The 27,029-nt window shown below is 43.3% G+C and overlaps 1 protein-coding gene across 2 annotated transcripts in view; it reads right to left on the bottom strand.

Moving 5' to 3' along the window:
* Positions 1-6,961: 6,961 nt before the first annotated feature.
* The window catches only part of ccbe1 (collagen and calcium binding EGF domains 1), a 110,713-nt gene continuing 90,645 nt past the window's right edge, over positions 6,962-27,029 (bottom strand). For both annotated transcript variants that reach the window (XM_021622600.2, XM_021622599.2), the window contains exons 8-11: positions 22,505-22,644; positions 15,924-15,959; positions 14,428-14,463; positions 6,962-8,019 (exon numbers count right to left, since the gene is read on the bottom strand). In XM_021622600.2, coding sequence (XP_021478275.2) covers positions 7,675-8,019; positions 14,428-14,463; positions 15,924-15,959; positions 22,505-22,644 — 557 coding nt within the window. In that variant the 3' untranslated portion in view covers positions 6,962-7,674. The remainder of the gene's footprint in view (positions 8,020-14,427; positions 14,464-15,923; positions 15,960-22,504; positions 22,645-27,029) is intronic.

Genomic DNA, 27,029 nt, shown 5'->3' with positions numbered 1-27,029 from the left:
AGTCTATATAGATGCAGATCAGTTTAACAGTCTATATAGATGCAGATCAGTTTAACAGTCTATATAGATGCAGATCAGTTTAACAGTCTATATAGATGCAGATCAGTTTAACAGTCTATATAGATGCAGATCAGTTTAACAGTCTATATAGATGTAGTTCAGTTTAACAGTCTATATAGATGCAGATCAGTTTAACAGTCTATATAGATGCAGTTCAGTTTAACAGTCTATATAGATGCAGTTCAGTTTAACAGTCTATATAGATGCAGTTCAGTTTAAAAGTCTATATAGATGCAGTTCAGTTTAACAGTCTATATAGATGCAGTTCAGTTTAACAGTCTATATAGATGCAGTTCAGTTTAAAAGTCTATATAGATGCAGTTCAGTTTAAAAGTCTATATAGATGTAGTTCAGTTTAACAGTCTATATAGATGCAGATCAGTTTAACAGTCTATATAGATGCAGATCAGTTTAACAGTCTATATAGATGCAGATCAGTTTAACAGTCTATATAGATGCAGATCAGTTTAACAGTCTATATAGATGCAGATCAGTTTAACAGTCTATATAGATGTAGTTCAGTTTAACAGTCTATATAGATGCAGATCAGTTTAACAGTCTATATAGATGCAGTTCAGTTTAACAGTCTATATAGATGCAGTTCAGTTTAACAGTCTATATAGATGCAGTTCAGTTTAAAAGTCTATATAGATGCAGTTCAGTTTAACAGTCTATATAGATGCAGTTCAGTTTAAAAGTCTATATAGATGCAGTTCAGTTTAACAGTCTATATAGATGCAGTTCAGTTTAAAAGTCTATATAGATGCAGTTCAGTTTAACAGTCTATATAGATGCAGTTCAGTTTAAAAGTCTATATAGATTCAGTTCAGTTTAAGAGACTTTATAGATTCAGTTCAGTTTAACTTTATAGATTCAGTTCAGTTTAAGAGACTTTATAGTTTGTTTAAAAATAAATCTTGTTAGGGCTAGGGTCCTTTATTCAGAATTTCCGCCTGACTGATGTGTCAAAAGTAAACGACCTGTTACTCAGGCCCAGAAACCAGGATATGTATATAATTGGTAGAATTGGAAAGAAAACACTTTGACAGACTTTTTGTTTTGTTCTACTGTATATAGACTTTGTTTTCTTTTGTTCTACTGTATTATTGACTGTATGTTTTGTTTATTCCGTGTGTAACTCTGTGTTGTTGTTTGTGTCGAATTGCTATGCTTTATCTTGGCCAGGTCGCAGTTGTAAATGAGAACTTGTTCTCAACTAGCCTACCTGGTTAAATAAAGGTGAAAAAAAAAAAAAAATATATATATATATCCACATAATTTTCGTTCCTCATAATGCCATCTATTTTGTGAAGTACACCAGTCCCTTCTGCAGCAAAGCACCCCCACAACATGATGCTGCCACCCCTGTGCTTCACGGTTGGGATGGTGTTCTTCGGCTTGCAAGCCTCCCCCTTTTTCCTCCAAACATAACGATGGTCATTATGGCCGAAGAGTTCTATTTTTGTTTCATCAGATCAGAGGACATTTTTCCAAAAAGTACGATCTTTGTCCCCACGTGCAGTTGCAAACCGTAGTCTGGCTTTTTAATGGCAGTTTTGGAGCAGTGGCTTCTTCCTTGCAGAGTGGCCTTTCAGGTTATGTCGATATAGAACTTGTTTTACTGTGGATATAGATACTTTTGTACCTGTTTCCTCCAGCATCTTCACATGGTCCTTTGCTGTTGTTCTGGGATTGATTTGCAATTTTCACACCAAAGTGCGTTCATCTCTAGGAGACAGAACGCATCTCCTTCCTGAGTGGTGTGATGGCTGCGTGGTCCCATGGTGTTTCTACTTGCGTACTATTGTTTGTACAGATGAACGTGGTACCATCAGACGTTTGGAAATTGCTCCCAAGGAAGAACCAGACTTGTGGAGGTCTGTTTTATCCTCCTAGTAAACCTCTGTTCTATCCTCCTACAGTAGTAAACCTCTGTACTATCCTCCTACAGTAGTAAACCTCTGTTCTATCCTCCTACATTAGTAAACCTCTGTTCTCTCCTAGTAAACCTCTGTTCTATCCTCCTACAGTAGTAAACCTCTGTTCTATCCTCCTACAGTAGTAAACCTCTGTTCTATCCTAGTAAACCTCTGTTCTCTCCTAGTAAACCTCTGTTCTATCCTCCTAGTAAACCTCTGTTCTCTCCTAGTAAACCTCTGTTCTATCCTCCTACAGTGGTAAACCTCTGTTCTATCCTCCTAGTAAACCTCTGTTCTCTCCTAGTAAACCTCTGTTCTATCCTCCTACAGTAGTAAACCTCTGTTCTATCCTCCTACATTAGTAAACCTCTGTTCTATCCTCCTACAGTAGTAAACCTTTGTTCTATCCTCCTACAGTAGTAAACCTCTGTTCTATTCTCCTAGTAAACCTCTGTTCTATCCTCCTACAGTAGTAAACCTCTGTTCTATCCTCCTACAGTAGTAAACCTCTGTTCTATTCTCCTAGTAAACCTCTGTTCTATCCTCCTACAGTAGTAAACCTCTGTCCTATCCTCCTACAGTAGTAAACCTCTGTTCTATTCTCCTAGTAAACCTCTGTTCTATCCTCCTACAGTAGTAAACCTCTGTTCTATCCTCCTACAGTAGTAAACCTCTGTTCTATCCTCCTACAGTAGTAAACCTCTGTTCTATCCTCCTACAGTAGTAAACCTCTGTTCTATTCTCCTAGTAAACCTCTGTTCTATCCTCCTACAGTAGTAAACCTCTGTTCTATCCTCCTACAGTAGTAAACCTCTGTTCTATCCTCCTACAGTAGTAAACCTCTGTTCTATCCTCCTAGTAAACCTCTGTTCTATCCTCCTACAGTAGTAAACCTCTGTTCTATCCTCCTACAGTAGTAAACCTCTGTTCTATCCTCCTAGTAAACCTCTGTTCTATCCTCCTACAGTAGTAAACCTCTGTTTTATCCTCCTAGTAAACCTCTGTTCTATCCTCCTACAGTAGTAAACCTCTGTTCTATCCTCCTACAGTAGTAAACCTCTGTTCTAGTCTCCTAGTAAACCTCTGTTCTATCCTCCTACAGTAGTAAACCTCTGTTCTATCCTCCTACAGTAGTAAACCTCTGTTCTATCCTCCTAGTAAACCTCTGTTATATCCTCCTACAGTAGTAAACCTCTGTCCTATCCTCCTACAGTAGTAAACCTCTGTTCTATCCTCCTACAGTAGTAAACCTCTGTTCTATCCTCCTACAGTAGTAAACCTCTGTTCTATCCTCCTAGTAAACCTCTGTTCTATCCTCCTACAGTAGTACACCTCTGTTCTATCCACCTACAGTACTAAACCTCTGTTCTATCCTCCTACAGTAGTAAACCTCTGTTCTATCCTCCTACAGTAGTAAACCTCTGTTCTATCCTCCTAGTAAACCTCTGTTCTATCCACCTACAGTAGTAAACCTCTGTTCTATCCCAGTAAACCTCTGTCCTATCCTCCTACAGTAGTAAACCTCTGTTCTATCCTCCTACAGTAGTAAACCTCTGTTCTATCCTCCTACAGTAGTAAACCTCTGTTCTATCCTCCTACAGTAGTAAACCTCTGTTCTATCCTCCTACAGTAGTAAACCTCTGTTCTATCCTCCTAGTAAACCTCTGTTCTATCCTCCTACAGTAGTAAACCTCTGTCCTATCCTCCTACAGTAGTAAACCTCTGTTCTATCCTCCTACAGTAGTAAACCTCTGTTCTATCCTCCTACAGTAGTAAACCTCTGTTCTATCCTCCTACAGTAGTAAACCTCTGTTCTATCCTCCTACAGTAGTAAACCTCTGTTCTATTCTCCTAGTAAACCTCTGTTCTCTCCTCCTAGTAAACCTCTGTTCTATCCTCCTACAGTAGTAAACCTCTGTTCTATCCTCCTAGTAAACCTCTGTTCTATCCTCCTACAGTAGTAAACCTCTGTTCTATCCTCCTACAGTAGTTAACCTCTGTTCTATCCTCCTACAGTAGTAAACCTCTGTTCTATCCTCCTAGTAAACCTCTGTTCTATCCTCCTACAGTAGTAAACCTCTCTCCTATCCCCCTAGTAAACCTCTGTTCTATCCTCCTACAGTAGTAAACCTCTGTTCTATCCTCCTAGTAAACCTCTGTTCTATCCTCCCACAGTAGTAAACCTCTGTTCTATCCTCCTACAGTAGTAAACCTCTGTTCTATCCTCCTAGTAAACCTCTGTTCTATCCTCCTACAGTAGTAAACCTCTGTCCTATCCTCCTACAGTAGTAAACCTCTGTTCTATCCTCCTACAGTAGTAAACCTCTGTCCTATCCTCCTACAGTAGTAAACCTCTGTTATATCCTCCTACAGTAGTAAACCTCTGTCCTATCCTCCTACAGTAGTAAACCTCTGTTCTATCCTCCTACAGTAGTAAACCTCTGTTATATCCTCCTACAGTAGTAAACCTCTGTTATATCCTCTTACAGTAGTAAACCTCTGTTCTATCCTCCTAGTAAACCTCTGTTATATCCTCCTACAGTAGTAAACCTCTGTTCTATCCTCCTACAGTAGTAAACCTCTGTTATATCCTCCTACAGTAGTAAACCTCTGTTCTATCCTCTTACAGTAGTAAACCTCTGTTATATCCTCCTACAGTAGTAAACCTCTGTCCTATCCTCCTACAGTAGTAAACCTCTGTTCTATCCTCCTACAGTAGGAAACCTCTGTTATATCCTCCTACAGTAGTAAACCTCTGTTATATCCTCTTACAGTAGTAAACCTCTGTTCTATCCTCCTAGTAAACCTCTGTTATATCCTCCTACAGTAGTAAACCTCTGTTCTATCCTCCTACAGTAGTAAACCTCTGTTATATCCTCCTACAGTAGTAAACCTCTGTTCTATCCTCTTACAGTAGTAAACCTCTGTTCTATCCTCCTACAGTATTAAACCTCTGTTCTATCCTCCTACAGTAGTAAACCTCTGTCCTATCCTCCTACAGTAGTAAACCTCTGTTCTATCCTCCTAGTAAACCTCTGTTATATCCTCCTACAGTAGTAAACCTCTGTTCTATCCTCCTACAGTAGTAAACCTCTGTTCTATCCTCCTACAGTAGTAAACCTCTGTTATATCCTCCTACAGTAGTAAACCTCTGTTCTATCCTCCTACAGTAGTAAACCTCTGTTCTATCCACCTACAGTAGTAAACCTCTGTTCTATCCTCCTACAGTAGTAAACCTCTGTTCTATCCTCCTACAGTAGTAAACCTCTGTTCTATCCTCCTAGTAAACCTCTGTTCTATCCACCTACAGTAGTAAACCTCTGTTCTATCCCAGTAAACCTCTGTCCTATCCTCCTACAGTAGTAAACCTCTGTTCTATCCTCCTACAGTAGTAAACCTCTGTTCTATCCTCCTACAGTAGTAAACCTCTGTTCTATCCTCCTACAGTAGTAAACCTCTGTTCTATCCTCCTACAGTAGTAAACCTCTGTTCTATCCTCCTACAGTAGTAAACCTCTGTTCTATTCTCCTAGTAAACCTCTGTTCTCTCCTCCTAGTAAACCTCTGTTCTATCCTCCTACAGTAGTAAACCTCTGTTCTATCCTCCTAGTAAACCTCTGTTCTATCCTCCTACAGTAGTAAACCTCTGTTCTATCCTCCTACAGTAGTTAACCTCTGTTCTATCCTCCTACAGTAGTAAACCTCTGTTCTATCCTCCTAGTAAACCTCTGTTCTATCCTCCTACAGTAGTAAACCTCTCTCCTATCCCCCTAGTAAACCTCTGTTCTATCCTCCTACAGTAGTAAACCTCTGTTATATCCTCCTAGTAAACCTCTGTTCTATCCTCCCACAGTAGTAAACCTCTGTTCTATCCTCCTACAGTAGTAAACCTCTGTTCTATCCTCCTAGTAAACCTCTGTTCTATCCTCCTACAGTAGTAAACCTCTGTCCTATCCTCCTACAGTAGTAAACCTCTGTTATATCCTCCTACAGTAGTAAACCTCTGTCCTATCCTCCTACAGTAGTAAACCTCTGTTCTATCCTCCTACAGTAGTAAACCTCTGTTATATCCTCCTACAGTAGTAAACCTCTGTTATATCCTCTTACAGTAGTAAACCTCTGTCCTATCCTCCTACAGTAGTAAACCTCTGTTCTATCCTCCTAGTAAACCTCTGTTATATCCTCCTACAGTAGTAAACCTCTGTTCTATCCTCCTACTGTAGTAAACCTCTGTTCTATCCTCCTACAGTAGTAAACCTCTGTTATATCCTCCTACAGTAGTAAACCTCTGTTCTATCCTCCTACAGTAGTAAACCTCTGTTCTATCCCCCTACAGTAGTAAACCTTTGTTCTATCCTCCTAGTAAACCTCTGTTCTGTCTACCTCCAGAAGAGAAGTGTGAAGAGAGAGGGAGAGAGACGAGGAAGAGTGGAGCAGGGATTCAAAGGTTATCCTCATCACACCCCATCTCTCCCCCTCCCCCTTTCTCCGTCTCCCCCTCCTCTCTCTCTCTCTCTCTCCCCTTTCTCAGTCTCTCCACCCTCTCGCTTTGTCTCTCTCCCTCTCCATCCCCCTCTCTCTCCACCCCCTCTCTCTCTCCACCCCCTCTCCCTCTCCACCCCCCTCTCTCTCTCTCCACCCCCTCTACCTCTCCACCCCCCCTCTCTCTCTCTCCACCCCCTCTCCCTCTCCACCCCCTCTCTCTCTCTCTCCACCCCCTCTCCCTCTCCACCCCTCTTTCCAACCCCCTCTCTCTCTCCAACCCATCTCTCTCCACCCCCTCTCCCTCTCCACCCCTCTCTCTCTCTCTCTCCAACCCCCTCTCTCTCTCCACCCCCCCTCTCTCTCCACCCCCTCTCTCTCTCCATCCCCTCTCCCTCTCCACCCCCCCCCCCTCTCTCTCTACCTCAAGCCTAGCCAGTCTTATCTCTTACTGCTCCAGCCATGACATAAGTAAAAACAGATGGAATACATGTTTCTGTTATTACTGCATTTATTTTCCAGTTTCTTTACATGTGCGATTTATGTTTGAATTGTAAAATGCCCCCTTTTGACCACATAAGCCTAGACTTGGATCTGCTGAAATATAATATGGTGCCACTTAAAAACACTGGAATATTCCATTACATGAAAAGTTGCTCAATCCCTCTCCAGTGGTAGTCTCCATGACCTTTCTTCTTCTCTCTGTCAAGGACCATTCTCCCGGAGGCTCATAGCAACCACTTGGCTTTGGAGGAGTGTTACACACTTACTTAGCAGCCATAGCAACCAGAAACAATCCTTGGCTAGTGTTGCTGAGGCAACGAACAAACAAAGCTGTGGTGATTAGGAGCAAAGAAATCGAATGACATATTCTATCTATGATTTAGGGGTAGGACGAATTGGACTCTGAATTGGACTATTCTCATGTGTGCATGTGTCTGTAACAGGGTGGAAACTACGTTTAAGTAAGAAAGTAGACCATTTGAGACATTCAGTGAGTGAAATGCTGTTGAGCTAAGAAGACATTCAAGTCCATAACTATAATACAAAAAAATGTACTAAAATATACATTTACAATCCTATTTATAATATAAAAATAGAGATTCTATGAAAGAAAAAAAATACATTTAGACTTTTGAGTGACTTTAAGCAGTTCAATAAAAAATACTTTGATAATAATATTTACAAACAAATACTGAAAATCTGCCTCAAATTCAAAGTGTCCAATCCAAGTCTGAGTCTGTTGTTGAGGCTCGCATGGGTTTCCTCTTCCTGTTCCTGTTCCTGTTCCTGTCCTCTTCCTTCCTGCGTGGTTTGTAGTCTTCTCCAGAGTTGCCCTTGGCAACGTTTTGTGTTTTGTAATCCTTTGGTTTGTCTTCTCCAGAGCCCATGTCCACCAGGATATCATGGTTCTCCCTCCAGCTCTCTGGGACCCCCATAGGGAACTCCTCTCCAGGAGACTGCATGAGTCTGCCGAACACCTTGCTCTGTAGCTCAACGATATCGTTACGGATGTCAGCCATCAACAGCAGCAGGAAGTCAAAGGATCCGGGAGGGCCCTAGGTTGAGAAATCAAAAGAGGAGGTTGATAACATATCACTGCCATTCACCGCTGTGGCCAATTCCATTTCAGTTGAGTAACTTCCCGGAAGCAAACTATGCACTCCAATTGTTCATGTGGAATTGAAATGTCTGTTTACTTCCTGAATCGACTGAAATGAATTGTAACTGCTGTTAGTATCACCTCCTCCCTACCTCCACCTCTCTATTCTCCCGCCATCACCTCCTCACTACCTCCACCTCTCTATTCTCCCTCCATCCCCTCCTCACTACCTCCACCTCTCTATTCTCCCTCCATCCCCTCCTCACTACCTCCACCTCTCTATTCTCCCTCCATCCCCTCCTCACTACCTCCACCTCTCTATTCTCCCTCCATCCCCTCCTCCCTACCTCCACCTCTTTATTCTCCCACCATCCCCTCCTCACTACCTCCACCTCTCTATTCTCCCTCCATCCCCTCCTCCCTACCTCCACCTCTCTATTCTCCCTCCATCCCCTCCTCACTACCTCCACCTCTCTATTCTCCCTCCATCCCCTCCTCACTACCTCCACCTCTCTATTCTCCCTCCATCCCCTCCTCACTACCTCCACCTCTCTATTCTCCCTCCATCCCCTCCTCCCTACCTCCACCTATCTATTCTCCCTCCATCCCCTCCTCACTACCTCCACCTCTCTATTCTCCCTCCATCCCCTCCTCACTACCTCCACCTCTCTATTCTCCCACCATCCCCTCCTCCCTACCTCCACCTATCTATTCTCCCTCCATCCCCTCCTCACTACCTCCACCTCTCTATTCTCCCTCCATCCCCTCCTCACTACCTCCACCTCTCTATTCTCCCTCCATCCCCTCCTCACTACCTCCACCTCTCTATTCTCCCTCCTCCCTACCTCCACCTATCTATTCTCCCTCCATCCCCTCCTCACTACCTCCACCTCTCTATTCTCCCTCCATCCCCTCCTCACTACCTCCACCTCTCTATTCTCCCTCCATCCCCTCCTCACTACCTCCACCTCTCTATTCTCCCTCCATCCCCTCCTCCCTACCTCCACCTCTTTATTCTCCCACCATCCCCTCCTCACTACCTCCACCTCTCTATTCTCCCTCCATCCCCTCCTCCCTACCTCCACCTCTCTATTCTCCCTCCATCCCCTCCTCACTACCTCCACCTCTCTATTCTCCCTCCATTCCCTCCTCACTACCTCCACCTCTCTATTCTCCCTCCATCCCCTCCTCACTACCTCCACCTCTCTATTCTCCCTCCATCCCCTCCTCCCTACCTCCACCTCTCTATTCTCCCTCCATCCCCTCCTCACTACCTCCACCTCTCTATTCTCCCTCCATCCCCTCCTCACTACCTCCACCTCTCTATTCTCCCTCCATCCCCTCCTCCCTACCTCCACCTCTCTATTCTCCCTCCATCCCCTCCTCACTACCTCCACCTCTCTATTCTCCCTCCATCCCCTCCTCACTACCTCCACCTCTCTATTCTCCCTCCAACCCCTCCTCCCTATCTCCACCTCTCTATTCTCCCTCCATCCCCTCCTCACTACCTCCACCTCTCTATTCTCCCTCCATCCCCTCCTCACTACCTCCACCTATCTATTCTCCCTCCATCCCCTCCTCACTACCTCCACCTCTCTATTCTCCCTCCTCACTACCTCCACCTCTCTATTCTCCCTCCTCCCTACCTCCACCTCTCTATTCTCCCGCCATCCCCTCCTCCCTACATCCACCTCTCTATTCTCCCTCCATCCCCTCCTCCCTACATCCACCTCTCTATTCTCCCGCCATCACCTCCTCACTACCTCCACCTCTCTATTCTCCCTCCATCCCCTCCTCCCTACCTCCACCTCTCTATTCTCCCTCCATCCCCTCCTCCCTACATCCACCTCTCTATTCTCCCTCCATCCCCTCCTCCCTACCTCCACCTCTCTATTCTCCTGCCATCACCTCCTCACTATCTCCACCTATCTATTCTCCCGCCATCACCTCCTCACTATCTCCACCTATCTATTCTCCCTCCATCCCCTCCTCCCTACCTCCACCTCTCTATTCTCCCGCCATCACCTCCTCGCTCCATGATCTGACCTCTGATGTGTGTCTTGGAATCCAGCATTCAAAATCCAAAACATCCTGGAAAAGTTCATGTGAAAGACGTGTAGGGATGGCCTCTACCCTCTCTCTTCTCACTACCTCTCTGACATCATTGATGATAGTCTACACGCACCACCTCTGAAATATGGATCTCAACGCTGACAGAGAACAGCCTGGAGAGCTTTGGTCGCGCAGCAGGGAATCTGTAACATCACAACTCCGTTGGAGACTGAGTGTACAAAACATTAGGAACACCTCCCTAATATTGAGTTGCACCCACTTTTACCCTCAGAACAGCCTCAATTTGTAGGGGCATGGACTCGACAAGGTGTTGAAAGCCTTCCAAAGGGATGCTGGCACATGTTGACTCCAGTGCTTCCCACAGTTGTGTCAAGTTGGTTAGATGTCCTTTGGTTGGTGGACCATTCTTGATGCACACAGGAAAGGGTTGAGCGTGAAAAACGCAGCAGCGTTGCAGTTCTTGACACACTCAAACCGGCACCGACCACCAGCATCTCGGGGTGCTATCAAACTAGTATGGCTCACTTAATAAGGATCGGACCCTTTTTTAAAAATGTTCTCCTAAAACAACATACCCAAATCTAACTGCCTGTAGCTCAGACCCTGAAGCAATGATATGCATATTCTTGATACCATTTGAAAGGAAACACTTTGAAGTTTGTGGAAATGTGAAATTAATGTTGGAGAATATAACAGAACAGATCTGGCAAAGGATAATACAAAGAAAGAAACATGCATATTATTATTTATTTTTTGTACCATCATCTTTGAAAGGCCATAATGTATTATTACAGCCCAGGCAACATTTAGATTTTGGCCACTAGATGGCAGGAGTGTTTGTGTGCAAAGTTTTAGTTTGATCCAATGAACCACTGCATATCTGTTCAAAATGTTGTATCAAGACTGCCCAAATGTGCCTAATTGGTTTATTAATACATTTTCAAGTTCATAATTGTACACTCTCATCAAACAATAGCATGGTATTATTTTACTGTAATAGCTACTGTAAAGTGGACAGTGTAGTTAGATTAACAAGAATTGAAGCTTTCTGCCAATATCAGATATGTCTATGTCCTGGGATTTTTTTGGTTACTTACAACCTCATTCTAATCACATTAGCCTACGTTAGCTCCACCGTCGCACAGGGGGACACACACTGATCCCCTAGAGGTTAGTTTACGTCAGCATCTTGGAGTGCTATCAAAGTTGTATGGCTCACTTAAAGTTTACGTACAAAAGCTGAAGAAAATTCGCACATCCAGGTACTTTCCTCAGATGTTGGAGTTGTAGGAAAACTCATGGAAAACAGAAAGGAAAACGCCGCACACCGCTGCTCATACTCCCAGGTGATATTTATTTACAATGTTTTTCATCAGGCATCCATATCTCAGGTGGGGGTGGAAGGTCCTCTATATAGGGGCAGTACTTGTAAGGGTGTTTAACTGGCGGCATTCCATCCCGTTGTTCCATTCCGTTGTTCCATCCCGTTGTTCCATCCCGCGCTGGCAGCCAGGGTCCTAAACTCCAGGGCGAAATCTTGGACGCTCCTCGTCTCCTGCCTCAGATGGTAGAGGCGCTCACCCACAGCTCTACCCTCGGCGGGTAGTCGAAGACTGCACGGAAATGGCGGGTGAACTCCTCAAACTGGTCCAACGCAGCATCTCCCTCTCTCCACACGGCGTTGGCCCACTCCAGGGCTCTCCCGGTGAGGCACGAGACGAGGGCGGACACCCTCTCACAACCCGATGGAGCTGGGTGGACGGTGGCCAGGTAGAGGTCTAATTGTAACAGGAACCCCTGGCAGTTTGCAGCCCTCCCGTCGTACTCCTGGGGCAAGGAGAGACGAATCCCACTGGGTTCAGACGGGAAAGGGGCGCTCAGGGGAGACCCCGGTTGTGCTGGTGGAGGCGCCGGAAAAACTCCCCGTCTCTCTCAGTGGTCCATTGTCTGGACAACGTGGTCCATGGTGGTGCCAAGATGGTGTAGTATTTCTGCGTGCTCCTGGACGCGCTCCTCCACTCGTATGGCCGTTTCCTGCTGACTCCATAGTTCGGGTCGGTGATGCTGTAAAGGTGTTTAACTGGTGGCAGAGAAGTCAGACGCAGGAGAGAAATAACTGTGTTTCCAACGGCACAGTTTATTTACAAAAAACCCACCGGAAAACATAAAAATAATAATCAATGGGTAACAACCCAACGCACACCAGTACAGACATACACTAACAATAAACAATCACCTATGTAATGGTTTTCCTCCTCTTCGTCTGAAGAGGAAAGGTGAGAAGGATCGGAGGACTAATATGTGGCGTGGTAAGTGTCCATGTTTTTTTATTAAAACACATAAACTGAACACTCTATACAAAACAATAAATGTAACGTGAATAACGAAAATCGAAAACAGTACCGTGTGGTGTAAAACACAGACACGGAAACAATCACCCACAAACACACAGTGAACCCCAGGCTACCTAAGTATGATTCTCAATCAGAGACAACTAACGACACCTGCCTCTGATTGAGAACCATACTAGGCCGAACACAGAAAAACAACCTAGACACACAAAACATAGAATTACCACCCAACTCACGTCCTGACCAACTAAAACAAACAATAAACACAATAACTAGGGTCAGAACGTGACAACCGACAAGGACATGGAGGGGAACAGAGGGTTAAATACACAACATGTAATTGATAGGATTGGAACCCGGTGTGATGGAAGACAAGACAAAACTAATGGAAAATGAAAAGTGGATCAGCGATGGCTAGAAGGTCGGTGACGTCGACCGCCGAACACCGCTCGGACAAGGAGAGGGAACAACTTCGGCGGAAGTGGTGACAGTACACAGTGACATCACTTCCTGAAACAGGAGGTAAAAAAATGTATAACATAGTTTCCCAATATTAACATTCAAATGTATCAAAATATATGATCATTCACAGAGAATGTGATCAATATTTATAGTAATATACGTACAATATTCATTTTTTTGAGCACCGCAGCAATATACAGACAGGTGAGAGAAAACATCTGGTTGCTGCTCATTTTGTACAAGCTGGATTTCCTATTAGTTCTCTGTGATACATTGGAATATAAATGGTCAAGACGTCACGCAGGAGAGGGGACACTGAGAGTAAACTTCTTTAAAGGGAATCTTTCTGGATCCACAGGCTCAACACACTGTCTCCTCTTGGCCTTAACAAGGAGTTTGACTTGAAACCGTTTTTATAGTTTCAATAAGTCTAGATTATGTTTAAAAAAAACTCCTAATTGAATATTGTATGTGTGTATATTACTATAAATATTGATCACATTCTCTGTGAATGATCATATATTTTGATACATTTGAATGTTAATATTGGGAAACTATGTTAATACATTTTTTACCTCCTGTTTCAGGAAGTGATGTCACTGAGTACTGCCCCTAAAAATATATATATCGCACCTTCCACCCCCACCTGGGATATGGATACCTGATGAAGACGTAACTACGGGTCAAAAACGTTGTAAATAAATATCACCTGGGCGCATGAGAGGCAGTGTGCAGCGTTTTCCTTTCTGTTGTTCACTTAAAAGTTTACCTCAGCATCTCGGAGTGCTATCAAACTTGTATGGCTCGATCGTGCTTCGACCCCTGGTGTCATATAAAACGTACATAAGATGTGTAGAAATGCAGGAAACGAGCTTTAAAATGGCTAAATGTTCTCTCCGCCAACAAGCGGGGTGTGAACAGTTTGGGGTTGCAATGGATTGCTAGGTGGGGGTTTGTTACAACACCGATAAGTGCCAATAATCCATCCGGAACTTTGCCACCTGGGAATTGTGTGTGACCAGTCCGTCTCATATAGTACACCATGCAGGGTGGTTGAAGGGAGACAGAAGAGAGAGAGAGAGAGAGTTCCCACAAGAATAGTAAACAAACAAACATTTGACTAACTGGGGTACATTTTGTTGGTCCCCATGAGGTCAAATGCTATTTCTCAGTGGGTTTAGGGGTAAAGTTAGAATTAGTGTTAGGGTTAGAATTAATGTTAGGCGCTATGGTTAGGTTTAGGGTTAAGGTTCGGGTAAGTGTACGGATTAGGGTTAGGGGTTATGGAAAATAGGATTTTGGATGGGACTGAATGAATAGTGTGTTCCCACAAAATTAGCTGTACAAGACTGTGTGTGTGTGTGTGCGTGCGCGTGTGTGTGTGTGTCATGGTGCAGAACAGTATATCACTGACTGGTATATTGTAGGGTAGTTGAATAAAGACAGAAGAGGGGCATCTAAACAGAGTCTTGACTTACAGGAGGTCCAGAAGGTCCAGCAGCCCCCGTCTCCCCCTAGAGAAACAAAACCAATATTGTGTTAAGATGAGTTACAGCTACAGAGCAATCAGGCAGGAGAAGACAACACTGACTGTCTTCTCCGTATACTGTCATTACCACACGGGAGATGAAAGTTAATTTTGAATGAAGTTCAAAAACCTTGTTAAATCCAGATGTTTACTTTATTGTCGGTAAATTAGAGCAAAGAAACAGATTAATATATTTCAGTCTATCTACTAATACTGTAGCAGTATTGTACCATAGTAATAACCTGGGCAAGACATACTGAACAAAAGCAACAATTTCATTGATTTTACTGAGTTACAGTTCATTTGAGGAAATCAGTCAATCAAAATGAATTAAATTAGTTCCTAATCTATGGATTTCACATGACTGGGAATACAGATATGCACATGTTGGTCAAAAAAAATGGGCCTCAGGACTTCGCCACGGTAGTTTTGTGCATTCAAATTGCCATTGATAAAAATGCAACCGTGTCCGTAGCTTATGCCTGCCCATACCATAACCCCACCGCCACCATGGGGCACTCTGTTCACAACGTTGACATCAGCAAATAGATCACCCACACGACGCCATAGACGTGGTCTGCGGTTGCCAGTTAAACGTACTGCCAAATTGTCTAAAACAACGTTGGAGGCGGCTTATGGTAGAGAAATTAACATTACGTTCTCTGGCAACAGCTCTGGTGGACATTCCTGCAGTCAGCATGCCAATTGCACGCTCCCACAAAACTTGAGACATCTGTGGCATTGTGTTGTGAGACAAAACTGCACATTTTAGAGTGGCCTTTTATTGTCCCCAGCACAAGTTGCATCTGTGTAATGATCATGTTGTTTAGTCAGCTTCCTGATATGCCACACCTGTCAGGTATTGGCTAGCACTTTTTTAATGAAACGTTAATGTAAAATGTAAACGTGTCATGTCACCTTTAGACCAGGTGAGGGCATTATCAGGTGGAAGAGTTGACAAAGCACAGCTGTAGGAAAGTGAGAAAAGTTGCTTCTTTGCAGGAATGCACTGGGAATTCAATTCCCAAAATAGCCTCGGTTAGAGCGTTTGTCTAAGTCCATAGTAATCATAGATATGATGTTAAACATAATCTTCCAACATTTAAAAAATATTTACATTCCATACAAAAACAAAAAACTGTATGTGGCTAAAATGAGACATTGGCCAGATCCAGACGAAAAACAGTCAAGGCTGATCCCAGATCTGTTTGGCTTGACAAGGATTAACCATAGGAGTTCATTGACGAGACAGCACAAACTGATCTGGGACCAGGCTAGAAGAGAGCTAGAGATTAGGGAGGATGTTCCAAGGGTTGTGTTCCAAATGGTACCGATTCCATATGTAGTGCACTCCTTTTAACCAGAGTCCTATGGGCCCTAGTCAAAGTAGTGGACTAGATAGGGAATTGTACGCGATTTGGGACGTAGCTCTAAATCATGCTCTACCTTGATGCCATGTTTTCCTGGAGCCCCCGCAGGTCCCTGTATGAGACAAGAGAAGACATCACAGATCACATCATTTAACCATTCGCCGTGTCCAGTCACATCTTGGGTCCAGCTACATTTCAATGACTTTAGCATTTAAGGGCAAAGAACCTCTGTATCTCCTCTCTATACAGTCACCATAAAGGGCACTGGGCACAGAGAGCTGGGACCTCCGCCACATTCAGATCCGGACTGATTCATATTGTGCCACACTGAAATGTACACCACCCATCACACACACACACACACACACACACACACTCACTCTGTGCCCAAAACCCAGTTACGACCAGGGTTCAAATACTATTCGAAATCATTTCAAATACTTTATCAGTACTTGATTGTACTTCACTGGCTTAAGGGACCAATTGAATAGCCCCATATAAAGAATGGATCACCACACTGATGGAATCTCCCAGGACTACAGAGACATTATACTACAGAACTACAGAGACATTATACTACAGGACTACAGATAGACAGAGACATTATTCTACAGGACTACAGAACTACAGAGACATTATACTACAGGACTACAGACAGACAGAGACTTTATACTACAGGACTACAGACAGACAGAGACATTATACTACAGAACTACAGAGACATTATACTACAGAACTACAGAGACATTATACTACAGGACTACAGAGACATTATACTACAGGACTACAGACAGATAGACAGAGACATTATACTACAGGACTAAAGAGACATTATACTACAGATAGACAGAGACATTATACTACAGGACTACAGATAGACAGAGACATTATACTACAGGACTACAGACAGACAGAGACATTATACTACAGGACTACAGACAGACAGAGACATTATACTACAGGACTACGGACAGACAGAGACATTATACTACAGAACTACAGAGACATTATACTACAGAACTACAGAGACATTATACTACAGGACTACAGATAGACAGAGACATTATACTACAGGACTACAGACAGACAGAGACATTATACTACAGAACTACAGAGACATTATACTACAGGACTACAGAGACATTATACTACAGGACTACAGACAGATAGACAGAGACATTATACTACAGGACTACAGAGACATTATACTACAGATAGACAGAGACATTATACTACAGGACTACAGATAGACAGAGACATTATACTACAGGACTACAGACAGACAGAGACATTATACTACAGGACTACAGACAGACAGAGACATTATACTACAGGACTACGGACAGACAGAGACATTATACTACAGAACTACAGAGACATTATACTACAGAACTACAGAGACATTATACTACAGGACTACAGATAGACAGAGACATTATACTACAGGACTACAGACAGACAGAGACATTATACTACAGAACTACAGAGACATTATACTACAGGACTACAGAGACATTATACTACAGGACTACAGACAGATAGACAGAGACATTATACTACAGGACTACAGAGACATTATACTACAGATAGAAAGAGACATTATACTACAGGACTACAGATAGACAGAGACATTATACTACAGAACTACAGACAGACAGAGTCATTATACTACAGGACTACAGAGACATTATACTACAGAACTACAGACAGACAGAGACATTATACTACAGAACTACAGACAGACAGAGTCATTATACTACAGGACTACAGAGACATTATACTACAGGACTACAGAGACATTATACTACAGAACTACAGATAGACAGAGACATTATACTACAGAACTACAGACAGAGACATTATACTACAGAACTACAGATAGACAGAGACATTATACTACAGAACGATAGACAGAGACATTATACTACAGAACTACAGATAGACAGAGTCATTATACTACAGGACTACAGAGACATTATACTACAGAACTACAGATAGACAGAGACATTATACTACAGAACTACAGACAGAGACATTATACTACAGAACTACAGATAGACAGAGTCATTATACTACAGGACTACAGAGACATTATACTACAGGACTACAGACAGACAGAGACATTATACTACAGGACTACAGATAGACAGAGTAATTATACTACAGGACTACAGACAGACAGAGACATTATACTACAGGACTACAGACAGACAGAGACATTATACTACAGGACTACAGATAGACAGAGACATTATACTACAGGACTACAGACAGACAGAGACATTATACTACAGAACTACAGAGACATTATACTACAGGACTACAGAGACATTATACTACAGGACTACAGAGACATTATACTACAGGACTACAGACAGACAGAGACATTATACTACAGGACTACAGATAGACAGAGACATTATACTACAGGACTACAGACAGACAGAGACATTATACTACAGGACTACAGAGACATTATACTACAGGACTACAGATAGACAGATACATTATACTACAGATAGACAGAGACATTATACTACAGAACTACAGATAGACAGAGACATTATACTACAGGACGATAGACAGAGACATTATACTACAGAACTACAGATAGACAGAGACATTATACTACAGGACTACAGATAGACAGAGACATTATACTACACATAGACAGAGACATTATACTACAGAACTACAGATAGACAGAGACATTATACTACAGGACTACAGACAGACAGATACATTATACTACAGATAGACAGAGACATTATACTACAGATAGAGAGAGACATTATACTACAGGACTACAGATAGACAGATACATTATACTACAGGACTACAGACAGACAGAGACATTATACTACAGATAGACAGAGACATTATACTACAGGACTACAGAGACATTATACTACAGATAGACAGAGACATTATACTACAGGACTACAGACAGTCACATAATAAAACAACAGTGTACGGGCATCTTTTCTTCATGAGTTTATTAGTTGTACCCAGCAGATGCACCACATTGGGTTGGCTAGACGGTACACTGTCCTTCTCTCAGCACATATCAAAGCTACAGGCTAAAGTTAAATCTAGACTTGGTTTCCTCTATCGTAATCGTTCCTCTTTCACCCCACCTGCCATACTAACCCTGATTCAGATGACCATCCTACCCGTGCTAGATTACAGAGACATAATTTATAGATCGGCAGGTAAGGGTGCTCTCAAACAACTAGATGTTCTTTACCATTCGGCCAACAGATTTACCACCAATGCCCCTTGTAGGACACATCACTGCACTCTATACTCCTCTGTAAACTGGTCATTTCTGTATACCCGTCGCAAAACGGTCCCTGGTTTGAATCCGGGCTGTATCACATCCAGCTGTGACTGGGAGTCCCATAGGGTGGTGCACAATTGGCCCAGTGTCGTCTGGGTTTGGCCGGGGTAGGCTGTCATTGTACATAAGAATTTGTTCTTAACTGACTTGCCTAGTTAAATAAATGCTTATTTATAAAACCCTCTCAGGTCTCACTCCCCCCTATCTGAGGTATCTACTGCAGCCCTCATCCTCTACATTCAACACCCGTTCTGCCAGTCACATTCTGTTAAAGGTACCTAAAGCACACACATCCCTGGGTCACTTGTCTTTTCAGTTCGCTGCAGCTAGCGACTGAAACGAGCTGCAAACAATACTCAAACTGGACAGTTTTATCTCAATCTCTTCCTTCAAAGACTCAATCATGGACACTCTTAAGGACAGTTGTGGCTGCTTTGTGTGATGTGTTGTTGTCTCTACCTTCTTGTCTAGTATCAAAATTGGGTAATTTTTTAAATGTATTGCAGATATACATTAGAGGGCACAAATATCAATAACTCCATATGATTTTGATATCGATATGAGCAAGGCATATCGGGAAATCAGTTTATTCTACCTTTTGACCTACATTGTTCTGTAAAACAGCATACATGACTGTTCCTGTGTAACAGTATAAGTTTAAACCGTCCCCTCGCCCATACCCGGGCGCGAACTAGGGACCTTCTGCACACATCAACAGTCACCCTCGAAGCATCGTTACCCATCGCGCCACAAAAGCCGCGGCCCTTGCAGAGCAAGGGGAACTACTACTTCAAGGTCTCAGAGCAAGTGACGTCACTGATTGAAACGCTATTTAGCGCCCACGCTAACTAAGCTAGCCGTTTCACATCCGTTACACTCACCCCCCTTTTGACCTTCCTCCTTTTTCCGCAGCAACCAGTGATCCGGGTCAACAGCATCAATGGACCCTGGGACTAAACACCTCCCTCTACAACTGGATCATGGACTTCCTGACGGGCCACCCCCAGGTGGTGAGGGTAGGTAACAACACATCCGCCATGCTGACCCTAAACACAGGGGCCCCTCAGGGGTGCAATGCTCAGTCCCCTCCTGTACTCCCTGTTCACTCATGGCTGCACAGCCAGGCACGACTCCAACACCGACAATGACGAGACAGCCTATGGGGAGGAGGTCAGAGACCTGGCCATGTGGTGCCAGGACAACAATCTCTCCCTCAACGTGATCACGACAAAGGAGATGATTGTGGACTACAGGAAAAAGAAGGACCGAGAACGCCCCCATTCTCATTGACGGGGCTGCAGGGGAGCAGGTTGAGAGCTTCAAGTTCCTTGGTGTCCACATCACCAACAAATGAACATGGTCCAAGCACACCAAGACAGTCGTGATGAGGGCACGACAAAACCTATTCCCCCATGTGGCATGGGTCTTCAGATCCTCAAAAGGTTCTACAGCTGCACCATCGAGAGCATCTGGTTGCATCACCGCCTGGTATGGCAACTGCTTGTCCACCGACTGCAAGGCACTACAGAGGGTAGTGCGAACGGCCCAGTACATCACCGGGGCTATGCTTTCTACCATCCAGGACCTCTATACCAGGAGGTATTAGAGGAAGGCACTAAACATTTTCAAAGACTCCAGCCACCCCAGTCATAGACTGTTTTCTCTGCTACCGTACGGCAAGCCGTACCGGAGCACCAAGTCCAGGTACAAGAGGCTTCTACAGCTTCTACCCCCAAGCTATAATATCTAATCAAATGGCTACCCAGACTACTATTTGCATTGCCCCCCCCCCCCCCTTTACACCACTGCCTCTCTCTGTTGTCATCTATCCATAGTCACTTCAATAACTCTACCTACATGTACATACTACCTCAACTAACCGGTGCCCCCGCACATTGACTCTGTACCGGTACCACCTGTATATAGTCTCCACATTGACTCTGTACCGGCACCCTCCTGTATATAGTCTCCACATTGACTCTGTACCGGTACCACCTGTATATAGTCTCCACATTGACTCTGTACTGGTGCCCCCCTGTATATAGTCTCCACATTGACTCTGTACCGGTACCCCCCTGCATATAGCCTCCACATTGACTCTGTACCGGTACCCCCTGTATATAGCCTCCACATTGACTCTGTACCGTAAAACCCTGTATATAGCCTCCACATTGACTCTGTACCGTAACAGCCTGGAATATAATCTCCACATTGACTTTGTACCGGTACCCCCCTGTATATAGCCTCCACATTGACTCTGTACCGTAACACCCTGTATATAGCCTCCACATTGACTCTGTACCGGTACCCCCCTGTATATAGCCTCCACATTGACTCTGTACCGTAACACCCTGTATATAGTCTCCACATTGACTCTGTACCGGTACCCCCCTGTATATAGTCTCCACATTGACTCTGTACCGGTACACCCTGTATATAGTCTCCACATTGACTCTGTGTACCGGTACCACCTGTATATAGCCTCCACATTGACTCTGTACCCCTACCCCCTGTATATAGCCTCCACATTGACTCTGTACCGGTACCCCCTGTATATAGTCTCCACATTGACTCTGTACCGGTACCAACTGTATATAGTCTCCACATTGACTCTGTACTGGTACCCCCCTGTATATAGTCTCCACATTGACTCTGTACCAGTACCCCCTGTATATAGTATTCCTTCAAACCGATATGGTATCGATATCTGTTCAAACATGTTTAACTGATATGCACTATATTGGGGATAGGATGCCATTTGGGACACATCCAAGGACAGACAGGCCTGTGACTCGTGTCCTAGTTTCCCCTACAGGACCCACCACAGCTGGGGAATTCACAACACTCTGTCTGTCTGTCTGTCTGTCTGTCTGTCTGTCTGTCTGTCTGTCCGTCCGTCTGTCTGTCTGTGTGTCTGTCTGTGCTGGGAGAGGGGGCACAGTCAGCTGATGGGGTCAGAGTCATGACACGTGTCACAGCAGAGACGAGAGAGAGGGGGAGGTATTGGACATGGGGGGAGGAGGGGGACATGGGGAGGGGAGGAGGGGGACACGGGGGCAGGAGGGGGACATGGGGAGGGGAGGAGGGGGCCACCATCATCTAACACAGCAGAACAGACAGTGCTCTGTTTCTCTAGACCTGCAGTTTCAGCATATTTGAAAGGCAGTTTATAACCAAGGAGAATCTGAGAGGATGACATGATGATGATGTTACAGGAAGAAAGTGGTGTTGTAATGTCGGTCTCCTAGAAGGGACAGTATACAAGGCATACGAGTGGTATTGAAACAGATGGTATTGGCGGTGGTGCTGTTACTGACCATGGGCCCCCGTCGGCCCTGCTTTATGAAGGACAGGTCAGGCGAGGGCCCAACGGGGCCCATCAGTCCCCTGGGTCCAGGAGGGCCGGGGGGCCCCAACAGTCCTGTGTGGCCAGGGGGACCCATTGGCCCTGGATCTCCTGAGATATAGAAACACACAGGTCTGGGATTAGTGGGAGAGCAGAGACATTATACTACAGGACTACAGACAGACAGAGACATTATACTACAGGACTACAGAGACATTATACTACAGGACTACAGATAGACAGAGACATTATACTACAGAACTACAGATAGACAGAGATATTATACTACAGGACTACAGACAGACAGAGACATTATACTACAGGACTACAGATAGACAGAGACATTATACTACAGGACTACAGAGACATTATACTACAGGACTACAGATAGACAGAGACATTATACTACAGAACTACAGATAGACAGAGACATTATACTACAGAACTACAGATAGACAGAGACATTATACTACAGGACTACAGATAGACAGAGACATTATACTACAGGACTACAGAGACATTATACTACAGGACTACAGATAGACAGAGACATTATACTACAGGACTACAGAGACATTATACTACAGGACTACAGATAGACAGAGACATTATACTACAGGACTACAGAGACATTATACTACAGGACTACAGATAGACAGAGACATTATACTACAGAACTACAGATAGACAGAGACATTATACTACAGGACTACAGACAGACAGAGATATTATACTACGCAGTCGTGTTCACCCACGACTGCGTGGCCACGCACGCCTCCAACTCAATCATCAAGTTTGCGGACGACACAACAGTGGTAGGCTTGATTACCAACAACGACGAGACAGCCTACAGGGAGGAGGTGAGGGCCCTCGGAGTGTGGTGTCAGGAAAATAACCTCATACACCAACGTCAACAAAACATAGGAGATGATCGTGGACTTCAGGAAACAGCAGAGGGAGCACTCCCCTATCCACATCGATGGGACAGTAGTGGAGAGGGTAGTAAGTTTTAAGTTCCTCGGCATACACATCACAGACAAACTGAATTGGTCCACCCACAGAGACAGCATCGTGAAGAAGGCGCAGCAGCGCCTCTTCAACCTCAGGAGGCTGAAGAAATTTGGCTTGTCACCAAAAGCACTCACAAACTTCTACAGATGCACAATCAAGAGCATCCTGTCGGGCTGTATCACCGCCTGGTACGGCAACTGCTCCGCCCACAACCGTAAGGCTCTCCAGAGGGTTGTGGGCGGGGGCAAACTACCTGCCCTCCAGGACACCTACACCACCCGATGTCACAGGAAGGCCATAAAGATCATCAAGGACAACAACCACCCGAGCCACTGCCTGTTCACCCCGCTATCATCCAGAAGGCGAGGTCAGTACAGGTGCATCAAAGCTGGGACCGAGAGACTGAAAAACAGCTTCTATCTCAAGGCCATCAGACTGTTAAACAGCCACCACTAACATTGAGTGGCTGCTGCCAACACACTGACTCAACTCCAGCCACTTTAATAATGGGAATTGATGGGAATTGATCTAAAATATATCACTAGCCACTTTAAACAATGCTACTTAATATAATGTTTACATACCCTACATTATTCATCTCATATGTATACGTATATACTGTACTCTATATCATCTACTGCATCTTTATGTAATACATGTATCACTAGCCACTTTAAACTATGCCACTTTGTTTACATACTCATCTCATATGTATATACTGTACTCGATACCATCTACTGCATCTTGCCTATGCCGCTCTGTACCATCACTCATTCATATATCCTTATGTACATATTCTTTATCCCTTTACACTTGTGTGTATAAGGTAGTAGTTTTGGAATTGTTAGTTAGATTACTCGTTGGTTATTACTGCATTGTCGGAACTAGAAGCACAAGCATTTCGCTACACTCGCATTAACATCTGCTAACCATGTGTATGTGACAAATAAATTAGATTTGATTTGATTTGATTTACTACAGAACTACAGATAGACAGAGACATTATACTACAGGACGATAGACAGAGACATTATACTACAGAACGATAGACAGAGACATTATACTACAGGATGATAGACAGAGACATTATACTACAGATAGACAGAGACATTATACTACAGATAGACAGAGACATTATACTACAGAACGATAGACAGAGACATTATACTACAGGACTACAGATAGACAGAGACATTATACTACAGAACGATAGACAGAGACATTATACTACAGAACTACAGATAGACAGAGACATTATACTACAGAACGATAGACAGAGACATTATACTACAGAACGATAGTCAGAGACATTATACTACAGGACGATAGACAGAGACATTATACTACAGGACGATAGACAGAGACATTATACTACAGAACGATAGACAGAGACATTATACTACAGGACGATAGACAGAGACATTATACTACAGGACGATAGACAGAGACATTATACTACAGAACGATAGACAGAGACATTATACTACAGGACGATAGACAGAGACGATATACTACAGGACGATAGACAAACATTATACTACAGAACGATAGACAGAGACATTATACTACAGGACGATAGACAGAGACATTATACTACAGGACGATAGACAGAGACATTATACTACAGGACGATAGACAGAGACATTATACTACAGGACGATAGACAGAGACATTATACTACAGGACGATAGACAGAGACATTATACTACAGGACTACAGATAGACAGAGACATTATACTACAGGACGATAGACAGAGACATTATACTACAGGACTACAGATAGACAGAGACATTATACTACAGGACGATAGACAGAGACATTATACTACAGGACGATAGACAGAAACATTATACTACAGGACGATAGACAGAAACATTATACTACAGGACGATAGACAGAGACATTATACTACAGGACGATAGACAGAGACATTATACTACAGGACGATAGACAGAGACATTATACTACAGAACGATAGACAGAGACATTATACTACAGGACGATAGACAGAGACATTATACTACAGATAGACAGAGACATTATACTACAGATAGACAGAGACATTATACTACAGAACGATAGACAGAGACATTATACTACAGGACTACAGATAGACAGAGACATTATACTACAGAACGATAGACAGAGACATTATACTACAGAACGATAGACAGAGACATTATACTACAGAACGATAGACAGAGACAATATACTACAGGACGATAGACAGAGACAATATACTACAGGACGATAGACAGAAACATTATACTACAGAACGATAGACAGAGACATTATACTACAGGACGATTGACAGAGACATTATACTACAGGACGATAGACAGAGACATTATACTACAGGACGATAGACAGAGACATTATACTACAGGACGATAGACAGAGACATTATACTACAGGACGATAGACAGAGACATTATACTACAGGACGATAGACAGAGACAGTATACTACAGAACGATAGACAGAGACATTATACTACAGGACGATAGACAGAGACATTATACTACAGATAGACAGAGACATTATACTACAGATAGACAGAGACATTATACTACAGAACGATAGACAGAGACATTATACTACAGAACTACAGATAGACAGAGACATTATACTACAGAACGATAGACAGAGACATTATACTACAGAACGATAGTCAGAGACATTATACTACAGGACGATAGACAGAGACATTATACTACAGGACGATAGACAGAGACATTATACTACAGAACGATAGACAGAGACATTATACTACAGGACGATAGACAGAGACATTATACTACAGGACGATAGACAGAGACATTATACTACAGAACGATAGACAGAGACATTATACTACAGGACGATAGACAGAGACAATATACTACAGGACGATAGACAAACATTATACTACAGAACGATAGACAGAGACATTATACTACAGGACGATAGACAGAGACATTATACTACAGGACGATAGACAGAGACATTATACTACAGGACGATAGACAGAGACATTATACTACAGGACGATAGACAGAGACATTATACTACAGGACGATAGACAGAGACATTATACTACAGGACTACAGATAGACAGAGACATTATACTACAGGACGATAGACAGAGACATTATACTACAGGACTACAGATAGACAGAGACATTATACTACAGGACGATAGACAGAGACATTATACTACAGGACGATAGACAGAAACATTATACTACAGGACGATAGACAGAAACATTATACTACAGGACGATAGACAGAGACATTATACTACAGGACGATAGACAGAGACATTATACTACAGGACGATAGACAGAGACATTATACTACAGAACGATAGACAGAGACATTATACTACAGGACGATAGACAGAGACATTATACTACAGATAGACAGAGACATTATACTACAGATAGACAGAGACATTATACTACAGAACGATAGACAGAGACATTATACTACAGGACTACAGATAG

Source organism: Oncorhynchus mykiss, chromosome 12 (genome assembly GCF_013265735.2).
Source record: "Oncorhynchus mykiss isolate Arlee chromosome 12, USDA_OmykA_1.1, whole genome shotgun sequence".
NCBI lineage: Eukaryota > Metazoa > Chordata > Actinopteri > Salmoniformes > Salmonidae > Oncorhynchus > Oncorhynchus mykiss.
This window is presented reverse-complemented; position numbering and strand designations above follow the sequence as displayed.